This window comes from Ammodytes marinus (assembly GCF_949987685.1).
Source record: "Ammodytes marinus genome assembly, chromosome: 13".
Taxonomy (NCBI): domain Eukaryota; kingdom Metazoa; phylum Chordata; class Actinopteri; order Uranoscopiformes; family Ammodytidae; genus Ammodytes; species Ammodytes marinus.
Genome location: NC_137217.1, coordinates 18272131 through 18294247, shown reverse-complemented (window position 1 = coordinate 18294247; position 22117 = coordinate 18272131). Strand labels below are relative to the sequence as shown.

At 44.0% G+C, this 22117-nt stretch overlaps 1 protein-coding gene across 1 annotated transcript in view; it reads left to right on the top strand.

Moving 5' to 3' along the window:
• Nucleotides 1-22117, top strand: part of itga8 (integrin, alpha 8) — a 40014-nt gene that overhangs the window by 3895 nt on the left and 14002 nt on the right. Inside the window, exons 4-18 of the mRNA XM_080039278.1 lie at nt 145-268; nt 2143-2204; nt 2807-2852; nt 5174-5299; nt 5482-5526; nt 7020-7063; nt 8751-8807; nt 9019-9071; nt 9175-9380; nt 12694-12891; nt 17340-17385; nt 17537-17644; nt 20944-20999; nt 21360-21517; nt 21641-21772. Coding sequence (XP_079895404.1) covers nt 145-268; nt 2143-2204; nt 2807-2852; nt 5174-5299; nt 5482-5526; nt 7020-7063; nt 8751-8807; nt 9019-9071; nt 9175-9380; nt 12694-12891; nt 17340-17385; nt 17537-17644; nt 20944-20999; nt 21360-21517; nt 21641-21772 — 1461 coding nt within the window. The remainder of the gene's footprint in view (nt 1-144; nt 269-2142; nt 2205-2806; nt 2853-5173; nt 5300-5481; nt 5527-7019; nt 7064-8750; nt 8808-9018; nt 9072-9174; nt 9381-12693; nt 12892-17339; nt 17386-17536; nt 17645-20943; nt 21000-21359; nt 21518-21640; nt 21773-22117) is intronic.

The following is a 22117-nucleotide window of genomic DNA, read 5'->3' as shown; positions in this document are numbered from 1 at the left end:
TGAGGTCAATTGATGTGGCAGACATGTAGCAGCACCTGCATGTGTCATAATCCATGCTTGAAAAACGATAGTTTATTTTGCCACTTTTTTTTTGCCCAGTGTTATTTCAAATGAGAATCCTGTGTGGTGTGTTGTGTTGTGTAGGCATGTGCTCCTCTCTACCACTGGCGGACGGTGAAGCTGAGCGGAGAGAAGGACCCCGTGGGGACATGCTACGTGGCCGTGCAGAACTTCAGCGCCTACGCAGAGTACTCACCCTGCCGGACTAGTGAGTCACTCTGCAGCCCCCGTCCTCCAAGTGTCTCCATCTCTCTCCTTTTTTACTGCCTCCCTTTGTTTTCTTTGCTCTTTCCCCCTCTCTCTCAGCTGTCAGTTTGAAGCTATTATTTACTATCTATGGTTTGAACACAAATTAGCCGTAGCATTTACAATGTTTTTGTATTTTCAATACGCTGTGTCATCATCCATCAGTGTAATATAGTAGTAGGATGTGGCATAAGGTTTAATACAGCGCACTGATTCTTACATCAGCCTATAAAAAAGTAATATCTATAGGTCTCAGGTTTATAGAGTCGCTCCACACAAATCACAAGGAAAGGAACAGTTCCCATTTGCCTGAGCAAATCTATCTGGCAATCATGTTATATAAAGATTCCCTTTTTTCACTGCGCTACAGACTTCACTAATTGAAACTACGATCCAAAAGTCCCAATGGAAACTGTTGATAGGGTTTTCATGAGTTTCATAATCACACAAGAAAATTCCACTCATTTTTATTGTATATGTTTGGGCGATAAAACAAAATCTCAGAGGTGATTATCTCTCAACCCAGCCAAATAAAACAAAAACTACTATATGCAAAGTTAGCAAATGTGTATTTCAGGTTGAGCTGACAGAAGTCCAGCAAAGCAGACTGTGTTTTTTTGGCTTCCCCAGTGGATTACCTTTTGCCTGGTGTTTTCAAAGTTGCCTCAGCAACCAGATAGTCCGTCTCTCCTGTGTTTCTGTATCTGGTTCTCTCTCTCTCTCTAGTCCTCTTCTTTCTGTCATCGGTTCAGTAAATGGGTTTCATGGGATTTCCTCCCAACCCCCCACCCCCTACTCCAGATTATTTTCTTCTTCTCCACTTTCTTCCCCTATCACCCTTGTGCACTGATATGAATGAGGCTCCAACAGCAGAGTACGCTGAGAGGAGAAATGGAGCCTATCAGGTGACACATCGTAAACAGTAGATCAAACACAAACCCCTTATCATCCACTCCCTTATCCGCTGTGCATAAAAAAAATCCCTCACTGTTCACGCTCATACACTCACATGCTGACGGAGTTCATACTTCAACTTCCTCTTGTAATTGGTTGAAGGTTGTCAAACGTCTCCCCATTTTTTGCGTGTGTCAGTTCTGACTGATCAAGACTAAAATAATCAAACTGTAAACTCAATTGTTCTCAAAGGAGGGGCATAATGCAGAGGAAGTATTTTCTCATCATGTGTCTGAGTCCCTCCAGCCAGCCTTTTGTGCCTCATCTTCACGTGAATCTGCGACCACTCTAGATTACTACTGTAACCCACGCTCTGTTTGTGTGCGCACGTGTTTAGATACGCATCATTAAGCTTTACCTCAGGGTGCCTCTGAAAAAGGAGGAACAATTTATTATGTGCACAGAAAGCGTTGGGTGTTCAGACACAGTTTGAGCAGTAATTTAAACAGAAACACACTTATTATCTGTAGCGTAATAAATTTCTCTTAATTTTCATAAATAAATGGGAAATGGACTGCACTTATAAAGCGATTTACCCTGGTGTCACAAACCCAGAGCGCTCTACATTGTTTTGCCTCATTCACCCATTCCCTCACCGATATAGTAGCAGCTACCGCGCAGGGTGCAAGCTAACTACAGGGAGGGTTTAGGGACAATTCGAGATGCGGCGGGGAGGTGGGGGATCAAACCACCGACCGTACAATCCAGGGGGCGACCGCCCTACCCGCTTCGCCATGGCCGCAAAATATTTTCACCTGATGGAATAAGTGCTGTATGAAATGTGATGTTAGTTCAGTGCTTTGTTCTGCAAAGTGTTTGTTTTTTTAACAATTAAGTCGCCGGTTCCAGAGTTTAAAAAGACCTGTTTGGTTTTTTGTTCAGATGATCCGGACCCAGAGGGACAGGGGTTCTGCCAGGCGGGCTTCAGTGTGGATTTCACCAAGGTAAAGAAAGAAGACGGCACCATTAATTAAACACTGTCACCATGACAACCCCCCCCCCCACACACACACACACACACACAAACACACACACACACACACACACACACATCTTCATTACATTTCTCAAAGTGCAAGCAGAGAGTTTTTCTTCGAACACGAGACTGTCCTTTCAGAGATTTATGGACCCTGGGGAAGACGAGGGCATGGTGTTGTCCCTAGAGCAGCATCCATCCCCTCTAAACACAATAGACCATAAACACGCACATTACACATTCTTTCACTGCATCGTTAATGTCAACTTTGACCTCTGTCTCCTGCTCCAACTCTACCCTCCTGTACAGGAAGCTGTCATTCTCTGCGGGATGTCAACAAACATGACACATGGATATACACGTTATATATCCACCCCCTCAAATATACACAAGCACAAACACACACATACACACACACACAAACACACACACACACACACACACACACACACATACACACACACACACACACACACACACACACACACACACACACACACACACACACACACATTCACTTGACAAATCTCTGTCACATGTCTAACCCTGCCTAATTGTGTTTATTCCCAGGAAGGGACGCTAGTGGTAGGAGGACCTGGAAGCTTTTACTGGCAAGGTAACTGAGACAGCGCGGCATGTGTAAAGATGTATTTGGTCTGTCTTTCTCACAGTGATTTCATAGATGGGAAGGAGTTCAAATGAGAGAGGAAAGGAATGGAGGAGATGAGTTTAGCAGTCAGAACAGCCCACGTACAACACATGGCCAATCTGGAGAAGGTGGAAAGAAATGTCTCTCCTCTTTCTTTGCCGCTCTCTCCTCAAAAAAGTCTTCCCCTCCCTTTGCTCTTTCGCTTCATGCCACTCTCTGCCTGTAACATTGGAACAGGAAGAGGGTGTTTGGGCTCAGTAATGAGCTGATGGGGGGGTAATGGAGTGTGGAGGAACTGCTCCTTCTGCCCTGTGATCAAGCACAGGCTTGGAGAAAAAAAAGCTTTTGGAGGAGGAGGCTCAATGGCCGGCCACAGTTTTTTTTGTTTGTTTTTTAGCTTTATTAATACATTTAATCTCATTGAGACACAGAGTCCCATTCCCAAGAGAAACCTGTTTGAGACAATACAACATAACAACAATCAGTTACAGACAGACAGACAGACAGACAGACAGACAGATTTACCAGTATAGGCAATAGGCTACATACTGTACATAAAACCAATGAGACTGGGACAGGCAGAGAACAGGGAATGGGAGTGATAGAGGATTCATTTGTTAAGGAGATGATAGTAACATGTTGCAGCAGGGGGGGGTTGTGTGTGTGTGTGTGTGTGTGTGTGGGGGGGGGGGGGGGGGGGTGATAAGTGGGGACGCAATAGCTATAGCCCAAGCAGACGGATGATGTTTCTTAATAGATGTAGACACGGCAGAAGAGTGTGTCAGAGTTCAGCTGTTGAAGTGTGGCGCTACTCCCCCAGCTCCAGGTGTGGCTGTTATCCAGACTTGGAGGAGTTTCTGCAGCTGGTTGAAAGGAGAGACAGTTGACATATCAGTTGCTAGGAGCTAATTTCTCTTTCGCTTTGTTACCGCTCATCTGTCATTTCAGTGTGTTTAGAAAAGATGGATGGAGCGAGGGAATGTGTTTTTTTTAGAAAGGGGTCAGAAGAAAATAGACAAAAAGAGTGGAGTGGCTCAGTGATGGATATGTTAAAACATGCTGCGCAATTGTTTTTAATTATTTAGGGGTTATTGTTTGGCATTTGCTGCTGTTGCATATGGTTGAATAATGAGTGCTCAGACGTAACAAGACCGCACTAGACAAGGCATCACATAGACAGCCTAATGGACTGTGCCCCCACACTCTCTGCCCCTCAGCGTGGCAAGGCTGGCTGCCTCCAGTTAAAACACTTCCTTCGAATGTTTATAAAAGCACTCTGTCTGGACTTTATGGCCTCTGATATACACCCATGTATCTCCAGCCATCAGCCTCAGAGTCTTCATAAGAAAGAAAAAAAAATCCTCTTCTATATACAATCTTGTTATATCTGGGTGTAAAGGACATTTCAAATTAACAGCAATGACTTATGCACCAGCAGTGTTAACATGGGGTCTCATTAATCAGATGTAGGTTAAAGAATGGGTTGATGCAGTGATATGTTATTCTGGAAAGATGAACTCATAGTGCTGAGTGTGAGAGAGGAGAAGAGAGAAAGGGCTGGAAGAGGAGTTGGAGGGAGGGTTAAGAGGGCACATTTTCCTCCCTGTCAGTACGTACGCACACACTCATTAAGGTGGATTTATGTTAAGGTTGAGGGTGGCCATAGATAAAAATCATTTGTTTGTTTGACCTCCCGTTCGACGGCAGAGGAAGGTTGTTGTCTCACCTATAATTTATGATCCTTTTGCCGCAGAAGGGACAGGCGTTTTGTTGCGTTTTTTCTTTATTTTTTTTTACGTTTGAGTGTTTTTCCGGCTATTCCTGCCAAATGATGTGTTTTAGCTTTCCCTTGGGGGGAAAGGCTTTTGGATGTGCCATCAGCTCTGGTCATCTCTCATGTGGAGCATGGCGGTCCAGCTCCAGCACGTTTCTATAGCAGAGGGCAACGGTTCTGAGCTGAAAACCACTGTCCATGAACATGAACTCTCTCACACCTGATTGTTTGTTTTTCTATCTATCTATCTATCTATCTATCTATCTATCTATCTATCTATCTATCTATCTATCTATCTATCTATCTATCTATCTATCTATCTATCTATCTATCTATCTATCTATCTATCTATCTATCTATCTATCTATCTATCTATCTATCTATCTATCTATCTATCTATCTATCTATCTATCTATCTATCTATCTATCTATCTATCTATCTATCTATCTATCTATCTATCTATCTATCTATCTATCTATCTATCTATCTATCTATGTTTCTGTGTGTGTGTAGGTCAGGTAATGACAGCCGGGATAGCAGAAATACTCAACGGCTACTCTTTGAAGGCAGTGCTGAGACGGGTTCCAGGAGAGAAACACACTCGAGCAGCTGAGGACACGCACGACGACAGCTACCTCGGTAACATGAAATTTACAAAACAACACACACACACACACACACACACACACACACACACACTGAGAACTGTGTTGATTTAAATAATACTTTATATTATACAGTATGTTACACCCATCACATGTCCCGCACGATTTATCTCAGCCACACTGTAGTTCTCTCATGTGCAACCGATTTCTCTCTAGGTTACTCTGTGGCAGTGGGAGAATTTACTGGAGACTCCGAACAAGGTGAGAAAGCCATCAAATTAATTACAACTAAACACATGCAGCACCAGAGGAATCCTTCACTAACAAACATCAGCAGGCACCATGCGTCTGAAATGCTGTACACTTGGAGTCTCAAACCCCCCTGTCTTTTAAGCTCTCCGGCTGGATGCCAGGAGCACAGTGAGAGGTGTCACAGGGTGAGCGATAAGCAGTGGACAGTTGGGTGACAGTGTCTTGGTTTGAACTCAGTCTAAGTAATGAGAACTGTCTCTGTATGTCTAGGTCGCGACCCTGAGGGGTCAGGACTTCAGCAACTACTGATAAAGGGATTTCCTCTCCTCTATTTTCACTGATTAGAATGATTAGTGAGAAGACTGGCCAGACCTCCTCAGATCTAGACTGGGTCCAGAGTCTCTTTTGCACTTCAAATATTGCGTGGGATGAGTGACTGGCACGGCACGCAGAATCATTTTATTAAGGACGGGGGGGGGGGGGGTCTTTAAGTTGATATTTGTTTCAAGTGGGAGGCCACAGTGAATTTGTAAAATGTTGATTACTAGAAATGTGAAAACCAGTCAGTTTTTCTCAGTTTCATTTATATACACACTGGTGTGTTCACATTTATTTGTGCGCTTCATATGCCATTGACGTCCTTTTCACACGCCATCACTAACACAAATTGAACACAGAAGCAATTTCAACAGAAAGCACAAATCTTTGACTAAAGAAATGATGAACAACCGCAGTCATGCTACATCCTTTTATTAAACTTTTTTTATTGCTGCTTCCTCTTCAAACACTGTGTCGCCACAAACTCTGTTCTGCTGCACTGTCACATGTGTGAGAACCCCCCCCCTCCCCCTTCCTCCAATGCCACTGCAGCTTTCCATTCATAATTTCCTGTCTTTCAGGGGCCTCTTTGCTTATCACCATTTAGTGGGATCTTTACGGTACAGCGTTGCATTTACATACCCACATACCAACCCTGCAAAGGCCCTGAAAGCCCCCTCCGGCACAACACATGTCAGAGAGTCATAAAGTGAGACTTAAGAGGTTACACATGCCTGCTGATGTGTTGTGTTGTGGTGCGGAGCTTGTTGTGGTCTTGTTCCCCAAACCCCTCTTCAGACTGGTCGTCACTGGGTGTTCTGAGTGAAGATGGTGCGGGAAGTCCTGGTTTGCAGGCTGGTGGTTGAGCCTTTTGAGTTGGATGCTGCAGGGCATGATGGGAAGTCTCTGTCTTGTCTCGGGTGGATCTCTTAAGATTGTCCCCTATAAGTACACGACACCACACCCATCAATCAGTACTCAAGCAGAGCCTGAGCACCCAATCATTCAGTGTCTTCTCAGCGACACTCGGCCCTACTGACAGGGTGGGCCGGGTAGGGGATTTTTAACGGTTGAGGCCCTTGAGAGGAACATATATTGAAGTCTCTTCGCAAGCACACACACACACACACAAATACACAAGCACAAACACATGCTAATTCAAATATTGTTTTCATGTTTCACAGAGCTGATTGCGGGGGTCCCAAGAGGAGCACAGAACTTTGGATATGTGAGTATGAGCCAACAAGCAAGTTAGACAAAAGGCGCACAAGACATTTGCTTAGTCATTCAGCACAACAGCATGGCTACAGACCGGTGACACATTAAAGCAAAAACCTGAATACAGTTGTGTAGAAAGAAACATCAGGAATGCAGAACAAATTGAACACCATTGGGACTTACACTCAACCTTCATCAAAACACCAAATTAGGGAATATATTTAACATGGACGGTGTTCGGTTCTCCAGTAAATTTCCAGAAACTTGGAACCAATTCTGTGGACATCGGAACCTGTTTTGATGGCTAATGGTGAAACATTATTGAGCTTTTTCCTTTACTTTTTCACCCATCTGTATGCTCTGTCTAAATATGACATTTATTTTCAAGATATATGTGTGGCAGTCTATGTGAGACAAGAAGTGCAGGAGGGATCAAGGAGTAGCCTATGTGTACGCTTTTATGTGCACACATGCACAAAAGCAAGTATTGTAGATTCATGTGCATTCATACATCTTAACAACAAAACAGCTTGACAACAAAAAATACTGTATGTGCATCTATGTTTAAACGTTGGCTAGTTTTATCCTATGGGAACATATCCCCAGGGCTGACTATGTCCATCCTCCCTAATGACACGCAGTTTCCGCTGCATGTGGAGGGCGGTGACCCCACCTAACCCCACTAACCCTTCTCCACACACAACCGACCCCTAACCTTAACCTGCAGTGCAACGCCAGGACTCACCAGCAATGCATTCACACAGAGAGAGACACACACACAGACACACACACACACACACACACACACACACACACACACAGACACACGCACACACACACACACACACACACACACACACACACACACACACACACACACACACACACACACACACACACACACATGCATTACAACAGTGTGTGTTTTATGTCTGGACATTGTAGCCAGTGCGAGAGTGCTCTTTCCTGTACAGACAGTGCACTGTGAGTGTCATAGAGGAGGGGGCTTGTAGCTCAGAGTAGGGGAACTGTCGTGAGGGATGCAGGTATAGGCCCTATTATTATGCCTGGCACCGGAGTAGCTGTCAACTCCCATCAGGTTTCCTCTGACCAATCTGACAACTCCAAGCCCACAGATTTAATATTTGTGTTTACACATCCTCATATGTCCGTGTTCGTAAGTCTATCCCCCATTTAGTGTGTCTTTGGGACATCTGTGGTTGGGTCAACGTGTATCCTCCCGCATGTGTGTGTGTGTGTGTGTGTGTGTGTGTGTGTGTGTGTGTGTGTGTGTGTGTGTGTGTGTGTGTGTGCTTATGTGATGGTGTGCATGTGTGTGTACATATAGCCCCCGGCTGTCTCCATGTGGTTGTTATTTTAGGTCTTATGAAGGAATTCTCAGCCTCCCCCCTCCGTCTCTCCCCACGACCGGGGTTAGGATGGGGGGAAGGAGAGAAAGATGAGGGGGGAAATGGTAAAGGCACAAAGAGAGGATGATGGTGGGGGAGGGCAGGGAAAAGAAAAAGGGGATTCCAGTAGAATAAAAAGCTTTTTCATTTTTTTTCAATTGCGGTTTCGTTGCATTCTTCATGTGCCTGTTTGTCATAATTCTGGGCCGTTCTTTGCAAGGACAAAGCCCGCTGCTTTATTAGTCATGCCCTGTTGTATGTGACAGCTCATCTGCTCATCTGTTTCAGGTGGCAATGATCAACTCCACCAATCTGACCTTCATCCAGAACTTTACAGGGGAGCAGGTAAGTGCATCATCAACACATCCCCAGTCAAGTCTTTTCTTATTGCAGGGCCTGCATATAAACTACAGCACCACAGGCACCAGCTGATATGGATTTATATCCAATTTCTGACAAATTCAATTGAAATTGGATGAAAATGAAAAACAAGCTGGAAATCATTGTTGGCTTTATGGTTAACAATAATACGTTCCTTCTTTTGTCTGTCCCTCAGATGGCCTCCTACTTTGGCTACTCTGTGGCTGTCACCGACCTGAATGGAGATGGGTAAGTGGAAAAATTGCCTCGTCACTCAGAAAACAGAAGACGATCTCCTTTTCCTCTGTCTGTCTCTGAGCATTAAAAACTAAAATGGCTAATGTGTCCCCAGGACCGACGATGTTCTGGTGGGAGCGCCCCTCTACATGGAGAGAGAGATGGAGAGCAAACCCAGAGAGGTGGGGAGGGTGTACCTGTACCTACAGACCGCCCCGCTCACATTCACCAAACCTGTCCTCCTCACCGGCACGCACACCTTCGGGCGCTTTGGCACGGCCATAGCACCCATGGGAGACATCAACCAGGATGGATACAATGGTGAGAAGGGTGGGGGGTCAAAAGACAGAAAGAAGAGGAGGAAAGAGATGGAAAGGGGAGATTAAAAGGAAATTGAGGCAGACAAAATTCATTTCAGAAATAAAAATATGCAAGATGTGAGAAGCAACAAAGAGGAAAAGAGACGGAAAAAGATCCGGAGATGAGGGACATTTAACAGAATCCTTCTGTATATTTTCTTTGACAGTACATGAACCCTTTTTCCCATTGTGCTTTGTCTGCCCGGAGGGGCTGGTGGATTCAGGTAAAACCCAAAAACAGACAAATCTTTTTCTGTGTTTCCCCTTGCCTCTTGGAATGTTTTGTGTCTGACGGAGGAAATCCTATCAGATGCTTCTCCTTGAGAAAACGCAAAGCTCTTTATCCAATCAGGAAGTGTGGCGATGAAAGGTTGTCTGCGTGAACTTGTTTCCTCCTGTGATGATAAGGGTTAAAGCCGCGTGCGTGTGTGTGTGTGTGTGTGTGCGTGTGTGTGTGTGTGCGTGTGTGTATTTGTGCGTGTGTGGGAGTTATTTTTAACCCACCAGATGTGCACTGAGATAAAATCATCTGGGAGTTTGTGTCCTGCAGCCCAGAGTTCATTCCGCTTCAATGTGTTTGTTTTATCTTCAAATTGATTGGACAGAGGCACACACACACACACATACGCATACGCACACGCACACACACACACACACACACACACACACACACACACACACACACACACACACAAACCGTGCAGCCTGCAGCCCAAATGCTCCATGAAGTGAACTGCGCCCTTAAAATATGACTGAACCGATGCCCATTTGGCTCTCGTATGACACCAGTCCCACTTATTTGCGTTTTATTTATTCATGGACGGAGTGTGTTAATGTGTGTCCCACCCCTTTAAGCCCTTTAACAACAAGATCAATAACCATTGGATCAATACCAAAGTCTACTCTAGCCAGAATCATAAATCAGATCAGGCTGTCTGTCAGGATGTGACGGTCTCTGAGGGCTGCTGATGTGGCCTGAGAGGGAATGGAGGCTGTCCACCAGCTGCACCAGCGTGCGGAGAGATGTGTTGAGAGTTAATCTAATGAGTACAAGTCCATCTCTGTGCCTGATTTCATTATTCAGCATTACATTACTGGAGTCACCATGGAAACTATTTTGACCAAGGTCGGCTAATGTCAAACTTATGTTATCAAGTATACCTGTGGCTCAGTGTGATTATGTGTGCATAATTACTGACAGATTCCGCCTGTGAGGACATTGAGCCTCTTCCTCCTCCCAACAGATAAAAAAAACGATGAGGTTCAAAAATTCTTCAGAAAAGCAGAACCATACCCGTTTGTTTCCTGTCTTTTGTTGTGGCTTTGTTGGGTGTCAGCAGTAGGAGCCTTACAATTAGGCTAATTTAATTTGCCGTGTGGGTCTTCTTTGTTTTTAATTTCAACCAACCAACTAAGTCTGGCTTTCTGTCACCAACGCTCATATAGTGTCAGCTTGTTTCTGAGTAACAATCTCCTATAGTTTTGGTCTCAGTGGGTGTTCCGCATTATGTTGTTAAGGTCCGCATTGTGTGGGATGTTACTGAGCGATGCCCTTAAGTGACTTTCATATTATTTGAAGATTTTTTATTTTGTCTTTCTTTTTTTTACACAGAATATGTATACACACATACCCACGCATAGCATACAGACTTGCACACACACTCACACACACACACTCAGGCTCACATATATATAGGCTATTTACTTGCATGCACACATGGTTGCATTCATCCTCTCTACCCCGCAATCTGCTTCATGTGGAACTAGTTGTTTAGGCTGAGAGAGAGAGAGAGGGGGGGTCCGGAGACAAACAGGATGTCTAGAGGTGTTTGGACAGTTGCAGTATACTTGTATGCAGGTTATTGTATATAAAAATAAAATATAGTAAAATAATCTGACTTTTCATATCAGGACAGGTGTTTTATTCTATGTCTGTGTCTCTGGGTGCATGCCTGCATGTCGGAGGGAAATTTTAAAGGTATTACTATGACCAATTGGGTCCTGTATAAAGAGGTTTTCGGCAAATAACCTTTTGAACTGGCTTGAAATGGCCAGGGCTCAATTAGAAAAATAAAGAAAAAGTACTTCCCTGCACCAATATGGGAAACATATGAATCAAAATCTGTTGGGAGTTGTGGGGCTGTTTGCTTGTTTTGCCAGACCTCAAACAATCAACTAAACCGTTCAAACCCAACTCACATACAGCAGATAAGCAAAGGCTTTGAGGATTAACCAAATCAGGTTTTCGGTGGCATTAAAGCTATAGTTCAACATTTTGTATACTTTTCCTCCCAAAAATAAGGGCGCCCTCATTTCTGGCCCATAAGTATGAAGCTAGAGCCAGGAGACAATACGCAGAGCTTGAAGTCTAAAAAAAGAGTAGTGAAACAGCTAGCCAAGCTGTTTCCAAGGTTTGGAAATCTGCCTACCAGCACCTCTAGTGCTCACTAATTAACGCTTTATATCTTCTTTAGCGGCCTACTTAATCTGTTGGCTGCACAAACAGCCTTCAGATGCGATCATGCTAGCCTGCTGACACAGGCATTCACGCTTAACTGAAGCCTTCGAGAGCCGCTAGCTGATAATTGTTACAATTAGTATATAATGTGGTAATTAGTGAGGTTTAGTGGTGTTGGTTTCTTCCTTTCAACAAAGTCAAGTATGCTGTATCCCAATGTTTGCAGTCTTTATACTAAGTAGGCTACTAAGCTAAACTAACCGACTGCTGGTTACGGCCTCGTATTTTGTGTAGCCTACAAACATGAGAGTGGTATGGAAGAAGATGTATTTCTCGAAATTCCAAACTGTTCTTTTAAGACCCAAGCAGACTTCTTACCATGCCACCCTCCTAGCCTTCCCTCTGCCCATTTGTAATGTATTATAGGGTGATATTCTACATAATCTTTCCCATACAAAACACAATAACAAGAGATCAAGACTGAGAGCATTGACCACAACAGTCCCTATACTGAAAGTCAAGATATATGAGATAGAGGAGACACCAGATTAAAATATGAGTAACACAAATGGAATTTACAGAAAAAGAAGTAACATAATGATGCTGACACGGTCCCCCAGTGCAGGTGAAGGAAGGTCAAGCTTTTTTCCTTCCCTTCCCTCTTTCCGTCTTTACCTGCATGCTTTCCTCATGCTTCTGTCTCCGAGGGGTCCTAACCCTGCTGATGTCTAAACCATGCCTCTGTGTGTGTGTGTGTGTGTGTGTGTGTGTGTGTGTGTGTGTGTGTGTGTGTTTGTGTGTGTGTCATCCCTTTCAGACGTGGCGGTTGGCTGTCCCTTCGGAGGCGAGGAGCGCGGGGGCAGAGTACTGATCTTCAACGGTAACAGAGATGTCTCCACGCAGGGCCTGACTCTGAGCCAAGAGTTGAGAGCAGCGAGGTCCCACAGTGGTAGCTTGCCTGGATATGGATTCACTCTGAGAGGAGGCCAAGACGTGGATGACAATCAGTATCCTGGTAAATACTTACTACTACTTACAATCAACAAGTCCATTGCGTTATAATCAAAATTCTTTCCATCAGACTTTGCATTCCTTTTTTTCTTCTGCTACTTTCCATCCAGCTCCTCTCTCATTACAGCCTCCCTCCTCTTCATTCTTGACCCCCGCATTTCATGCTTCCCCCCGCATGCACTCCCCTCCACACTACCATGTTTTCTCCTGTATTGCTTTCCCTCTTCTTTCTCTGGTAAAGTCATCAGTCAAGAAGAAGGGGGTATGGGGGATGCGTGCCAATGAACGGCTGCCACATCCATTCTTAAGGGATTTGCAGTACTCAAGTAGGAGAGAAAACACAAGATTTAGAGAAAGAGAAAATAAAAAGTATAATAATACATTATCCGCATGTTCGGCCTGCCAGACATTCAAGCCCTCGGCCCATATCCCTGATACTGAGAGCAGACAAAGCAGCATTCAGTTAAGTTATATGTACATGCAGGCAGGCAGCTCCCTACTTTATGTGCCACTTGCTTACTTTACCAGACACCTCCACTTCTTCTACTGACCTAAGGAGCCGAAAAGATTTTGTAATGCCAGTGTGAAGCTGTTTAAAGGAGTTCTTACTTCAGAAAGAAAAAATCAATTTGAAGCAAAGCAGGTCTGTAAAACCACTGTTTTACTGCCTCATTTTCTCCCTAATTTACAGCCGCTCTACACTCAGCATTGCTCTGGCTTTTGGGCTTCCTTCCTTTCACAGATTAGGCTGAAACTGAGAATTTGTTTTGTTTTACCTTTTCTTTTCTTTTCTTTGCCCCCCACTCCCGTTCCCCCGCTTTCCTTTTTATTCTGCTACAATAACACATTTCTTCATTCCATAAACAGGATATCAAGGGGAAGTGCACACACCAGTGCACACAGCTATACATGTGTGGCTTGCGATCGGTTTCACTGGCGGCTAGAGAGTGTGTGTGTGTGTGTGTGTTGAGCATTTGCCAGGCTTAAGGTCAAGGCTGGACCCTGTGTAGGCTCACTGCAAATCAGAGATTCAAAGCACTGTACAGTAAATACAAAGCGTACAAACTCATGGGTGGCAAAAAAGGTTTCAGCCAACACACACACACACACACACACACACACACACACACACACACAGAAACGGTGCAGTGCTTGTGTCATCTATCATTAGAGAGCTGGCTGACGGAAGTGAAACGCACACACACACATGGAGCGTCGTTAGCCGGGTAGTAAAGTCACACTGTTCAAAGGAGCCAGAGATGTTTGATCAGCGTTATTATGAGAGGACTGCACGGGCGTCTGGGAGGCCTGTGAGAGCCACCATATGTTCCCATCAACGTTAAATGTCATAAGTCTACTGCAGGAACACAGAGAGAAAGGGAAGGATGATGGTTAAGCTCTGCTTTTAGCTTTATTGGACAGTTTTTTCCCCCTAAATGATTGTGTCATATATTTGGGTTTTTATTAAGCTTACACAGGAAAACAAGATGAAAGGTGCACAAAATGAAACAGTCAAATAAGGCAGTACTGGAACAAAATTCACACCCACACTTCCCGTCTACTGATTAGAATTAAGCTTTAATAAACTTCTGGCATCTTTGTGAGCGGGAACAGAAACAGCACTGATTGGCTGTCTCTAACGACTGGATTTAAGGTTAGGGTCAGTAGGCTGTGTATTGGAAGGGGGTCAGATTGCCTCAGGATGTATTTCAGGTTCAGCCGAAGGGGGTCAAAGGTCATACACTGACAATGCCTGAGGTGTCAATCAAACCTGTTTGCTGAGAGAGTTACAGACACAGAAACATCAGGGTCAGTGATTCTGAAGTGTGTGGTGGCTGTGAGGGGTCATTAGGTCGGTCATTCAGTTGGTAATTAGGTGTGAAATTGATTACAGGGCTCCATGTCTACTCATATATTTAGTGAGCACCTTTATTTTGTTGCTCCATTCTTGGATGTAAACTTGATGTGCTTAAAATCAGTCAGTATAGGCACATTGTGATTTGTGCCCTCGTATTGTCACATTATTAGTCCATCTTGAGCGAATCCTCCCCCATTTGGAACAGCCAAGTGCCTCTGTCTGCAGTGTATGTTGCTTTGAAAATATGCGATGTAGCTGGCAGGTTACTCGATAGCCTCAAAATCCCACACATGCGTCCAAGAAATAAGAAATCCTCAGTGCTCTCTTGCAAAACCACTTTTCCACCGAGTGCCATTGACCTTTGGCATTTCATCATGGAGGCCCGTCCCCCTGCAGCCAAAACAGGCAGCCATATGACAGCTTGACAGTCTGTCTAAACTTTGGATGGAGGTCGTGTTTTCACAGCCCTGGATGGACACCGTCAGCTAAAGCAGCTCAGTTACCTACCTGCTGCACCTAGAACCTGCCATCAATGAGCAGAGTGTATATGCGCATGTAGTATGCACTGGTGTGTGCACCCCATTTGTGTGCGGGTATGGTTCATAGTCTCTCCATTCACACACACACGCGCATAGATGCTATTCTCAAATCAACAGTGGCAGGCAAGCTTTCCTGTGTGTAAGGAAATGGGATTGACATGGAAAAGGAAAGTGGGCCGTTATTTGATTTAGCCCTCGGTGCAGCCATGCGTGGTGCACTCACACTCTCTACCACACACTTAACCCCCAATAGTGGCCACCACTCCTTAAGTCGCTCTCATGTCATGCAGGGTTTTTCTTTCAAGCGATAGACTCAGGATAAGAAATACAGACACTCCAAACAGCTGGATTGACAGAGGAATTTGGACTGGGAGCGCTGTGGTCCCTCTCGGTCTCTCTCCTGCGGAAAACACACCTTGTCTAGCTGATAACTCTAACAGATTGCGGTTTTAAAGGCCAAGTCCACTATACTCTCTCCCTTCTCTACTTTCTATCATATCCCCACCTCCCTCCTTGTGCGTACCCCCCCCCCTTTTCCGTACCTCTCCAACTGCACCACAAAACCCACATCTTGAGGTCCTTTCTGGTTGCAGGCTTTTCGATACAGTACACACACACACACACACACACACACACACACACACACACACACACACACACACAGAGCCACGCACACTTGTGACATAGCACACCCCTGGGGAAGAAGGACAGGGCCTACATGTTTAATGTTGTGGTTTCAGGGGGACTCAGTGACTGCAGCCAAAGGCAGAAACAGATGTGCCTCTCTCAGATTCAATTAGTCCCTTTTTTTCGTAAATACGCAGGGGAGGAAAGACCCAGAAAATGACACGCTATTAAGTCTACAAGAGCACACTTCCACCAGGTTGTCTACAACAGGTTACTGCAGCAGTTGTTTAACTGACTGACTCTAGTGCTAAAACAAGTAGTCGGTTAACCAATTAATTGATCAACAAAAAATTAATTGACAAAGATTTTGATAATCAAGTCGAAATGCCAAACATGTACTACATATGTACTGGCTCCGACTTCTTCAATGTGAGTATTTGGTGTTTTTTCACTGTATAATGTCATAGTAAACGCGGAATTTTAACGGCATTCTTTACCATTTCCTATAGCCCAAACAATAAATCACTTTATCACAATGGATATTAGAACTCATTGATAATAAAAAAAGATCAAAAGCTTCAGCCCCAGTCGCCTCTCAATGGGCAGCATGGGGTTATTCCGTCTCTCTCAGGATCTCACAACTTTGTTCGGCTGCATCTGGCAGGGGTGGCTTGTATCCATTAAGTGCCTCTCTTCAGTTTCACATTGTTTTAATCAGCACTTGTATGCGTGTGTGTGCGTGTCTGCATTTTTGTGTGTGTGTGTGTGTGTCTGTGTTTGTGTGTGCGGCTTCCATTGGTATGGGTCCCCTTAACCACAGCCATTAAATGCGGGCTCTATTTTAAAACTCTGAGAGCCGATCAAAAGTGTGAGTTCATCACAAAAAGCCATGAAAGTAAATTAAAATCACATATAGATGAGATCTGTTGCTGCTTACAATTAGGCGCCGTTCCTATACCACGCTGTTGGGAAATGTTTGTTGTTTGGCAAAATGTGATTGGAGCGATGTGAACTTTCTAATGGCCCTGGAATGCAGCGTCGGGGTCCTTGTCTCGCAGCACACACACACACACACACACACACACTTTCACACGCACACGCGTATGAACTATTTAATCTGTACCGGGTCATGTGTGGCAAGAAAAGAAAGGGAACAGCAGGGTGATATCAGAGAGTCAACTCAATGTCATATAGTGTGCGTGTGTGTGTGCGTGTGTGTGTGCGTGTGTGTGTGTGTGTGTGTGTGTTTGTGTGTGCGCGTATATTAAATGTGAGAAGTCTGTGTTTGATGAAGACTGCTGGAGACCTTGAAATCAGTCCCATCTGTGGCATTCTTTGAAGCTCACTATTTCCTGTCTCTCTCTCTCTCCCTCTACCTCTCCCTCTCTCTCTCTCTCTCTCTTTCTCTCTCTCTCTCTCCCCCTGCAGATCTGATAGTGGGGGCGTTTGGCGCAGGCGAGGTGTCGGTCTACAGGTAAGACTGCATGAGGCCTTCTGTAACCTTTTGAAATGCTTCTTCTGGACTTCACTTTCGCACTTTTTCCTTAGATTCTGAAAGTCAAATGTTTTTCTTATGTCAGATTGTGTCTCTGTGCATTTGCGCGTGTGTGTTTTATTGTGTCTAGGTCTCGTGCCGTTGTGTCCGTGGAAGCTTCAATGATCTTGACTCCCAGAATCCTGAACCCTGACGACCGACAGTGTCACCTGCCTCAGACACAAATTATGGTTACCTGGTAAGAAGAGAATGCTTATAGATAGTCTTGCATCCCACCTATACCATACTATATATTAATAGGGTTATTAACACTTTGCATTATTCTATAAATACCAGATATCCCCAAAGCTTCAATCCTTTATAGATTTTTCCATGTGCTGGTTACTTTGTACTGTACTTGTGTACAGATGGGTATTGTTATTTGATTTTTTCTTATAGTAATTTCTGCATCTTAACTGGATATTGTCTAAACACTTAGGCTTTAGGCTCAGCTAGGTCATTGGCCAGCTCCTACACTTCCGTTTGGAGTAAACTTGTCAATGGAGTCCATCAAAACCGAGTCATGCTAAAATTCAAATGTTAAATCTTAGGGTACTTTCTTTCCCGTGTGTGTGTGTGTGTGTGTGTGTGTGTGTGTGTGTGTGTGTGTGTGTGTGTGTGTGTGTGTGTGTGTGTGTGTACTTGAATAAAAGCTAAAGGGATCAAAGTCCTAGACAAACATGAGACTAATGAGGCCCACTGCTGCATTTAACCACAGAGCTGTACCAGAAATATCGTATGCTTATACTGTATCATAAAATGGTATGCAGTATAATGTATACACATTCACAAATCACGCATCCCACTGACAGATGTGACAAATGTTTCACCCCTGTGCTGTAGACGTCAGCCATCAGCCACGGTCTGTTGATCTGTGTGTCCAATGTAATCATTTTAGAAGAGCACTGAAAAAAAGCGTACTCATATGACCTTTAAAAGTCAGATTTATGGGACTCTGCAATTAATTTGATACTGTATAATTTTATTTTGATTATATTATTGTTCCTGTGGGTAGCAGGCTGACTTTGAACAGTCTGGGGGTGAGTTTAGTTGAGGCAAACAGGTCTGAAGGCTCCTGCCGCTTCGCCACAATCCATTGTGGTTGGTCCTAACTTATTGGGGCTGGAACCGCGGAAGGACGGGAGAAGTGTGCTCGGCTAGTTGCCATCTTGGTGTCTGTGTATGTGCACAGTGGTGTGTGAATGTTGGCAGTGAGAATGAAAAGGGTCCAGGGTTTGAGTCGGATTGACGGCAAGCACTAGACTTTGGAATTCTGTCAAAACAAAACCCCGCTTATTTAAATAAACCGCCATAAAGTTCTGGTCTGAGGTATGGAATCAGATAGGACACACACACTCAGAGAGTCAAAGAGCACAGGGTAGAATTAGGAGAAGTCTGAGAATCAATCTTGTGTTTCAGAGGGGTGAGGTTTAGTTAAGTTGAGTTGAGGTAAGGCTAGTATAAAGCGTTACCGGTGAGTTTCCAGAATGGTATGAAAATTGTAACCATCAGTTTTCAGACCAAAAAGCTTCAAAAACCCATCCTGTGTTCTGCAATAATGTCAGCGACTAGCTGGTGAACATATAGTTGAGCATGTTTTCCCTCGGAACTAAAACAGCGCTAAAAGGAGAGAATATATTGGACTTACATTCATCAGGAGGACAGAAACACCATTCCAAATAGATGCTAACATTACACTGTATTTGTTTGATGTATAAATAGGCAACTGTCGGCCATGTATATTAGTACAGTATGTCAATCTTTTGTTAAAAGCTAGTTTCCGTTGCACCCAAGTGGCCAAATAATCGGTTATTGCAGGTGTAAGCAACCTACCCGGTAAAATAATTGTTAAGAGAATCTGATCTCAGCTCTGTGACTCTAGTGTAATGTTGACACGCGGGAGGCACAAACCGGGGCTGGCTGGGAGGATGAAGGAGTGGTGGAAACACGAGGGAAGTAGCTACTAAATGACCTGTCTTAAATTGAACATTCCTACTCATTAAGCAGTACCCGGAGTAGAAGGGGGACTTACGTGTGCATGCTTGCAGGGAGGGCCTTTGGGGAGACGGCATTTTGGGAGAAATTAAACACAGTAATGACTAACCCAAGCAGCAGCGTTGTCAGTAAAATGGGGGTCATTCCCGCGCTACATACACTTAAGTTTGACACACAGTGCTTATTAGAGTCACACTTGAGCACACCCATCCGAAAGCACCACAAACACACACATGCTTACTAGTTGCAACACATATTAAACATGCATGGAACCACCTGGAGAGGTCCAAATTACTTAAGGGAGCAATTTTTTTTTTAAATAGAAACCTGTATTTTATTTCATACACAAACTCACATCTGTATCACACACATTAGGAGCGCCGGAAAACTAGCTCATCATTATTTTGACATTTAATGGGGTATCCTAATTACTAACAAAAAAATAAGCATCCACAACATCTGCTTTTTGGATGTTATGGTTTGTGAACCGAAGCCAAACAAACAATAATCACAGCTCACATTGCTGAGGCTTCAGTATAGGATCAGGAGTCGCCTCAGATTAGTGGATATTAACTGTGCACAGCTCCCTGTGTGGGAGTCCCTTTCCTGTTCTTGATTAAACAGGTGATAACACACACACTTACACATACAGTACATGTATACCCAAATAAATAGAGGAAATGCAGAAATGTTTCCCAGTCTCCCATGTCTGTGTGTCTAATTAAGGGGCTCACAGGGCCCTCGGCGGGATTTCCCCCTGCTCCCTGAAGCACGCAAAGGAATAAATGCCTTGCTTTTGGGCAGTTAATGTTGGTTATATATTTTTTTTTAAAGATTTGGCATGAATACAAATATGAAGGAAGAGTGTGGTCAAACATGTCTACAAAGATTAAACGAACATTTTTATTGGAGCTTAGTGTATGGTCATGTTTTTTTCTCCAAGTAAGCCACTGCTATGACCAGCACCTAATGTTTTGGTGTGTGTTTGTTCAACACAAAACTCAAGCTGATTGTGTGTACACATCTGACCTGCTTGCAAAGGCTTGTAAGACACCACAAATGAATACAAAATCCACATCCGAAATGCACTGCATTCATTTCTAAGTTAATAGTAACGAACACATCAAATCAATTCCCAGTCAAGCACCAACCATCCCAATTTTGATCATTTGTACTTCAGAACTTTTTCAGTGGTTTACCAAATCCATTTGAGGAAAAATTGACGGTCAGATTTTACTTATTAGCAGCTCTTTGTTAGAACAGCAACTCTTAAACCTACCTAGCTTTCTATTCCCATATGGTGTATCGTGAGACTCATTATGAAAAAAGAAGCATATTATATCACAAGTGTGTTATTAGACAGCCATGCATTTTGCTCACTTTATCGGTGTGGGTTAATAGACTAGCCAGGTTGTGTTCTAAATCATGTACAAGTATGCTAACAGTTATCACAGTGTTTCACTCTCTGAACCTCTTATCTATCCCCTTACTGTCTTGTTCCAGTCTGAACGTTGACGTGTGTGCAACAGTGAGCGGAGTGGGGATCCCCAGCTCTGTAGGTAAGCAGCTGTGCACAATGCAGTGGATTGTGTGACAGTAGTCAGAGCCAACACTGCTCTACACCTTAAAGTTTCCTGCTGGGAAACCGATCAGGGAGGGGGGGGGGGGGGGGGGTAAACACACAAGAGTCTGGAAACAAGCTTTGTAGAGTATAACACCTATCAAAAGGCTCATCACTCTACAGTATAACTAATGGAAAGTCATGTACACATGTGCAAATTTACACACATAAATTGAATGGGCCATGTTTATTCAACATTACGGTGTGTCTGATTAGCCTGATTGCCCTCTATACTCACGCTTTTCTCTCACCCCCTCCATCCGTCTCCAACCTCTGCGTCATTCTCCGTCCTGTCCAGAGCTGAGAGCAGAGCTGCAGCTTGATTGGTTGAAAGGCACCAGAGGCGGAGTCAAGAGAGTTCTGTTTCTGGACACCAAGCAGCCTCAGCGCACAGGCCTCCTGACATTGGGTCACAGCCGACCACGTGCATGCCTGACCTACACCATTTACCTTAGAGTGAGCAAAATCCAAAACACAAAATAATGAATATAGAGAGTATGAATGAGTTACCCAAGCCTTCAGTAGTACTGTTTCTACCCAAGTATAAAGGTTGACTAGCTGCACTTTTTACTCTCTCAGGAGGATGATGAATTCAGAGACAAGTTGACCCCAATCTCATTGGCTCTGAACTACAGCTTGACTCCACACACCAGTGGCCAAAACCTCCCACCTGTCCTCAACCGCTACAGCAGCACCTTCCTTCAAGAGCATGTGAGTATATGTGTACTGTATTTACAGTAAAACAAAACATGTGTACATACATTGCCCTCATTTTTTCACGTTGAAATATTGGTTTATTTTCACAAGGGTTTTCAATGGCGGATTTTTTTTTTACCTATCTGACTCGTGTTCCTGAGGATAAAAGGTGTCAAATTCTGGACAGATTGTAATGCCCCTTAAAGGCAAATTTGTGATTCATAATATGGAATTATAAAAAATATTCTCAATGGATTTGACTAGGCTGAGCCAAACTCTGGCTTTTAAACTTGAGACCCAAATCCAACCAGATGTTATACTTCAGTCACTCATTCCTTAATGAAAATGCTTGTGCCTGAC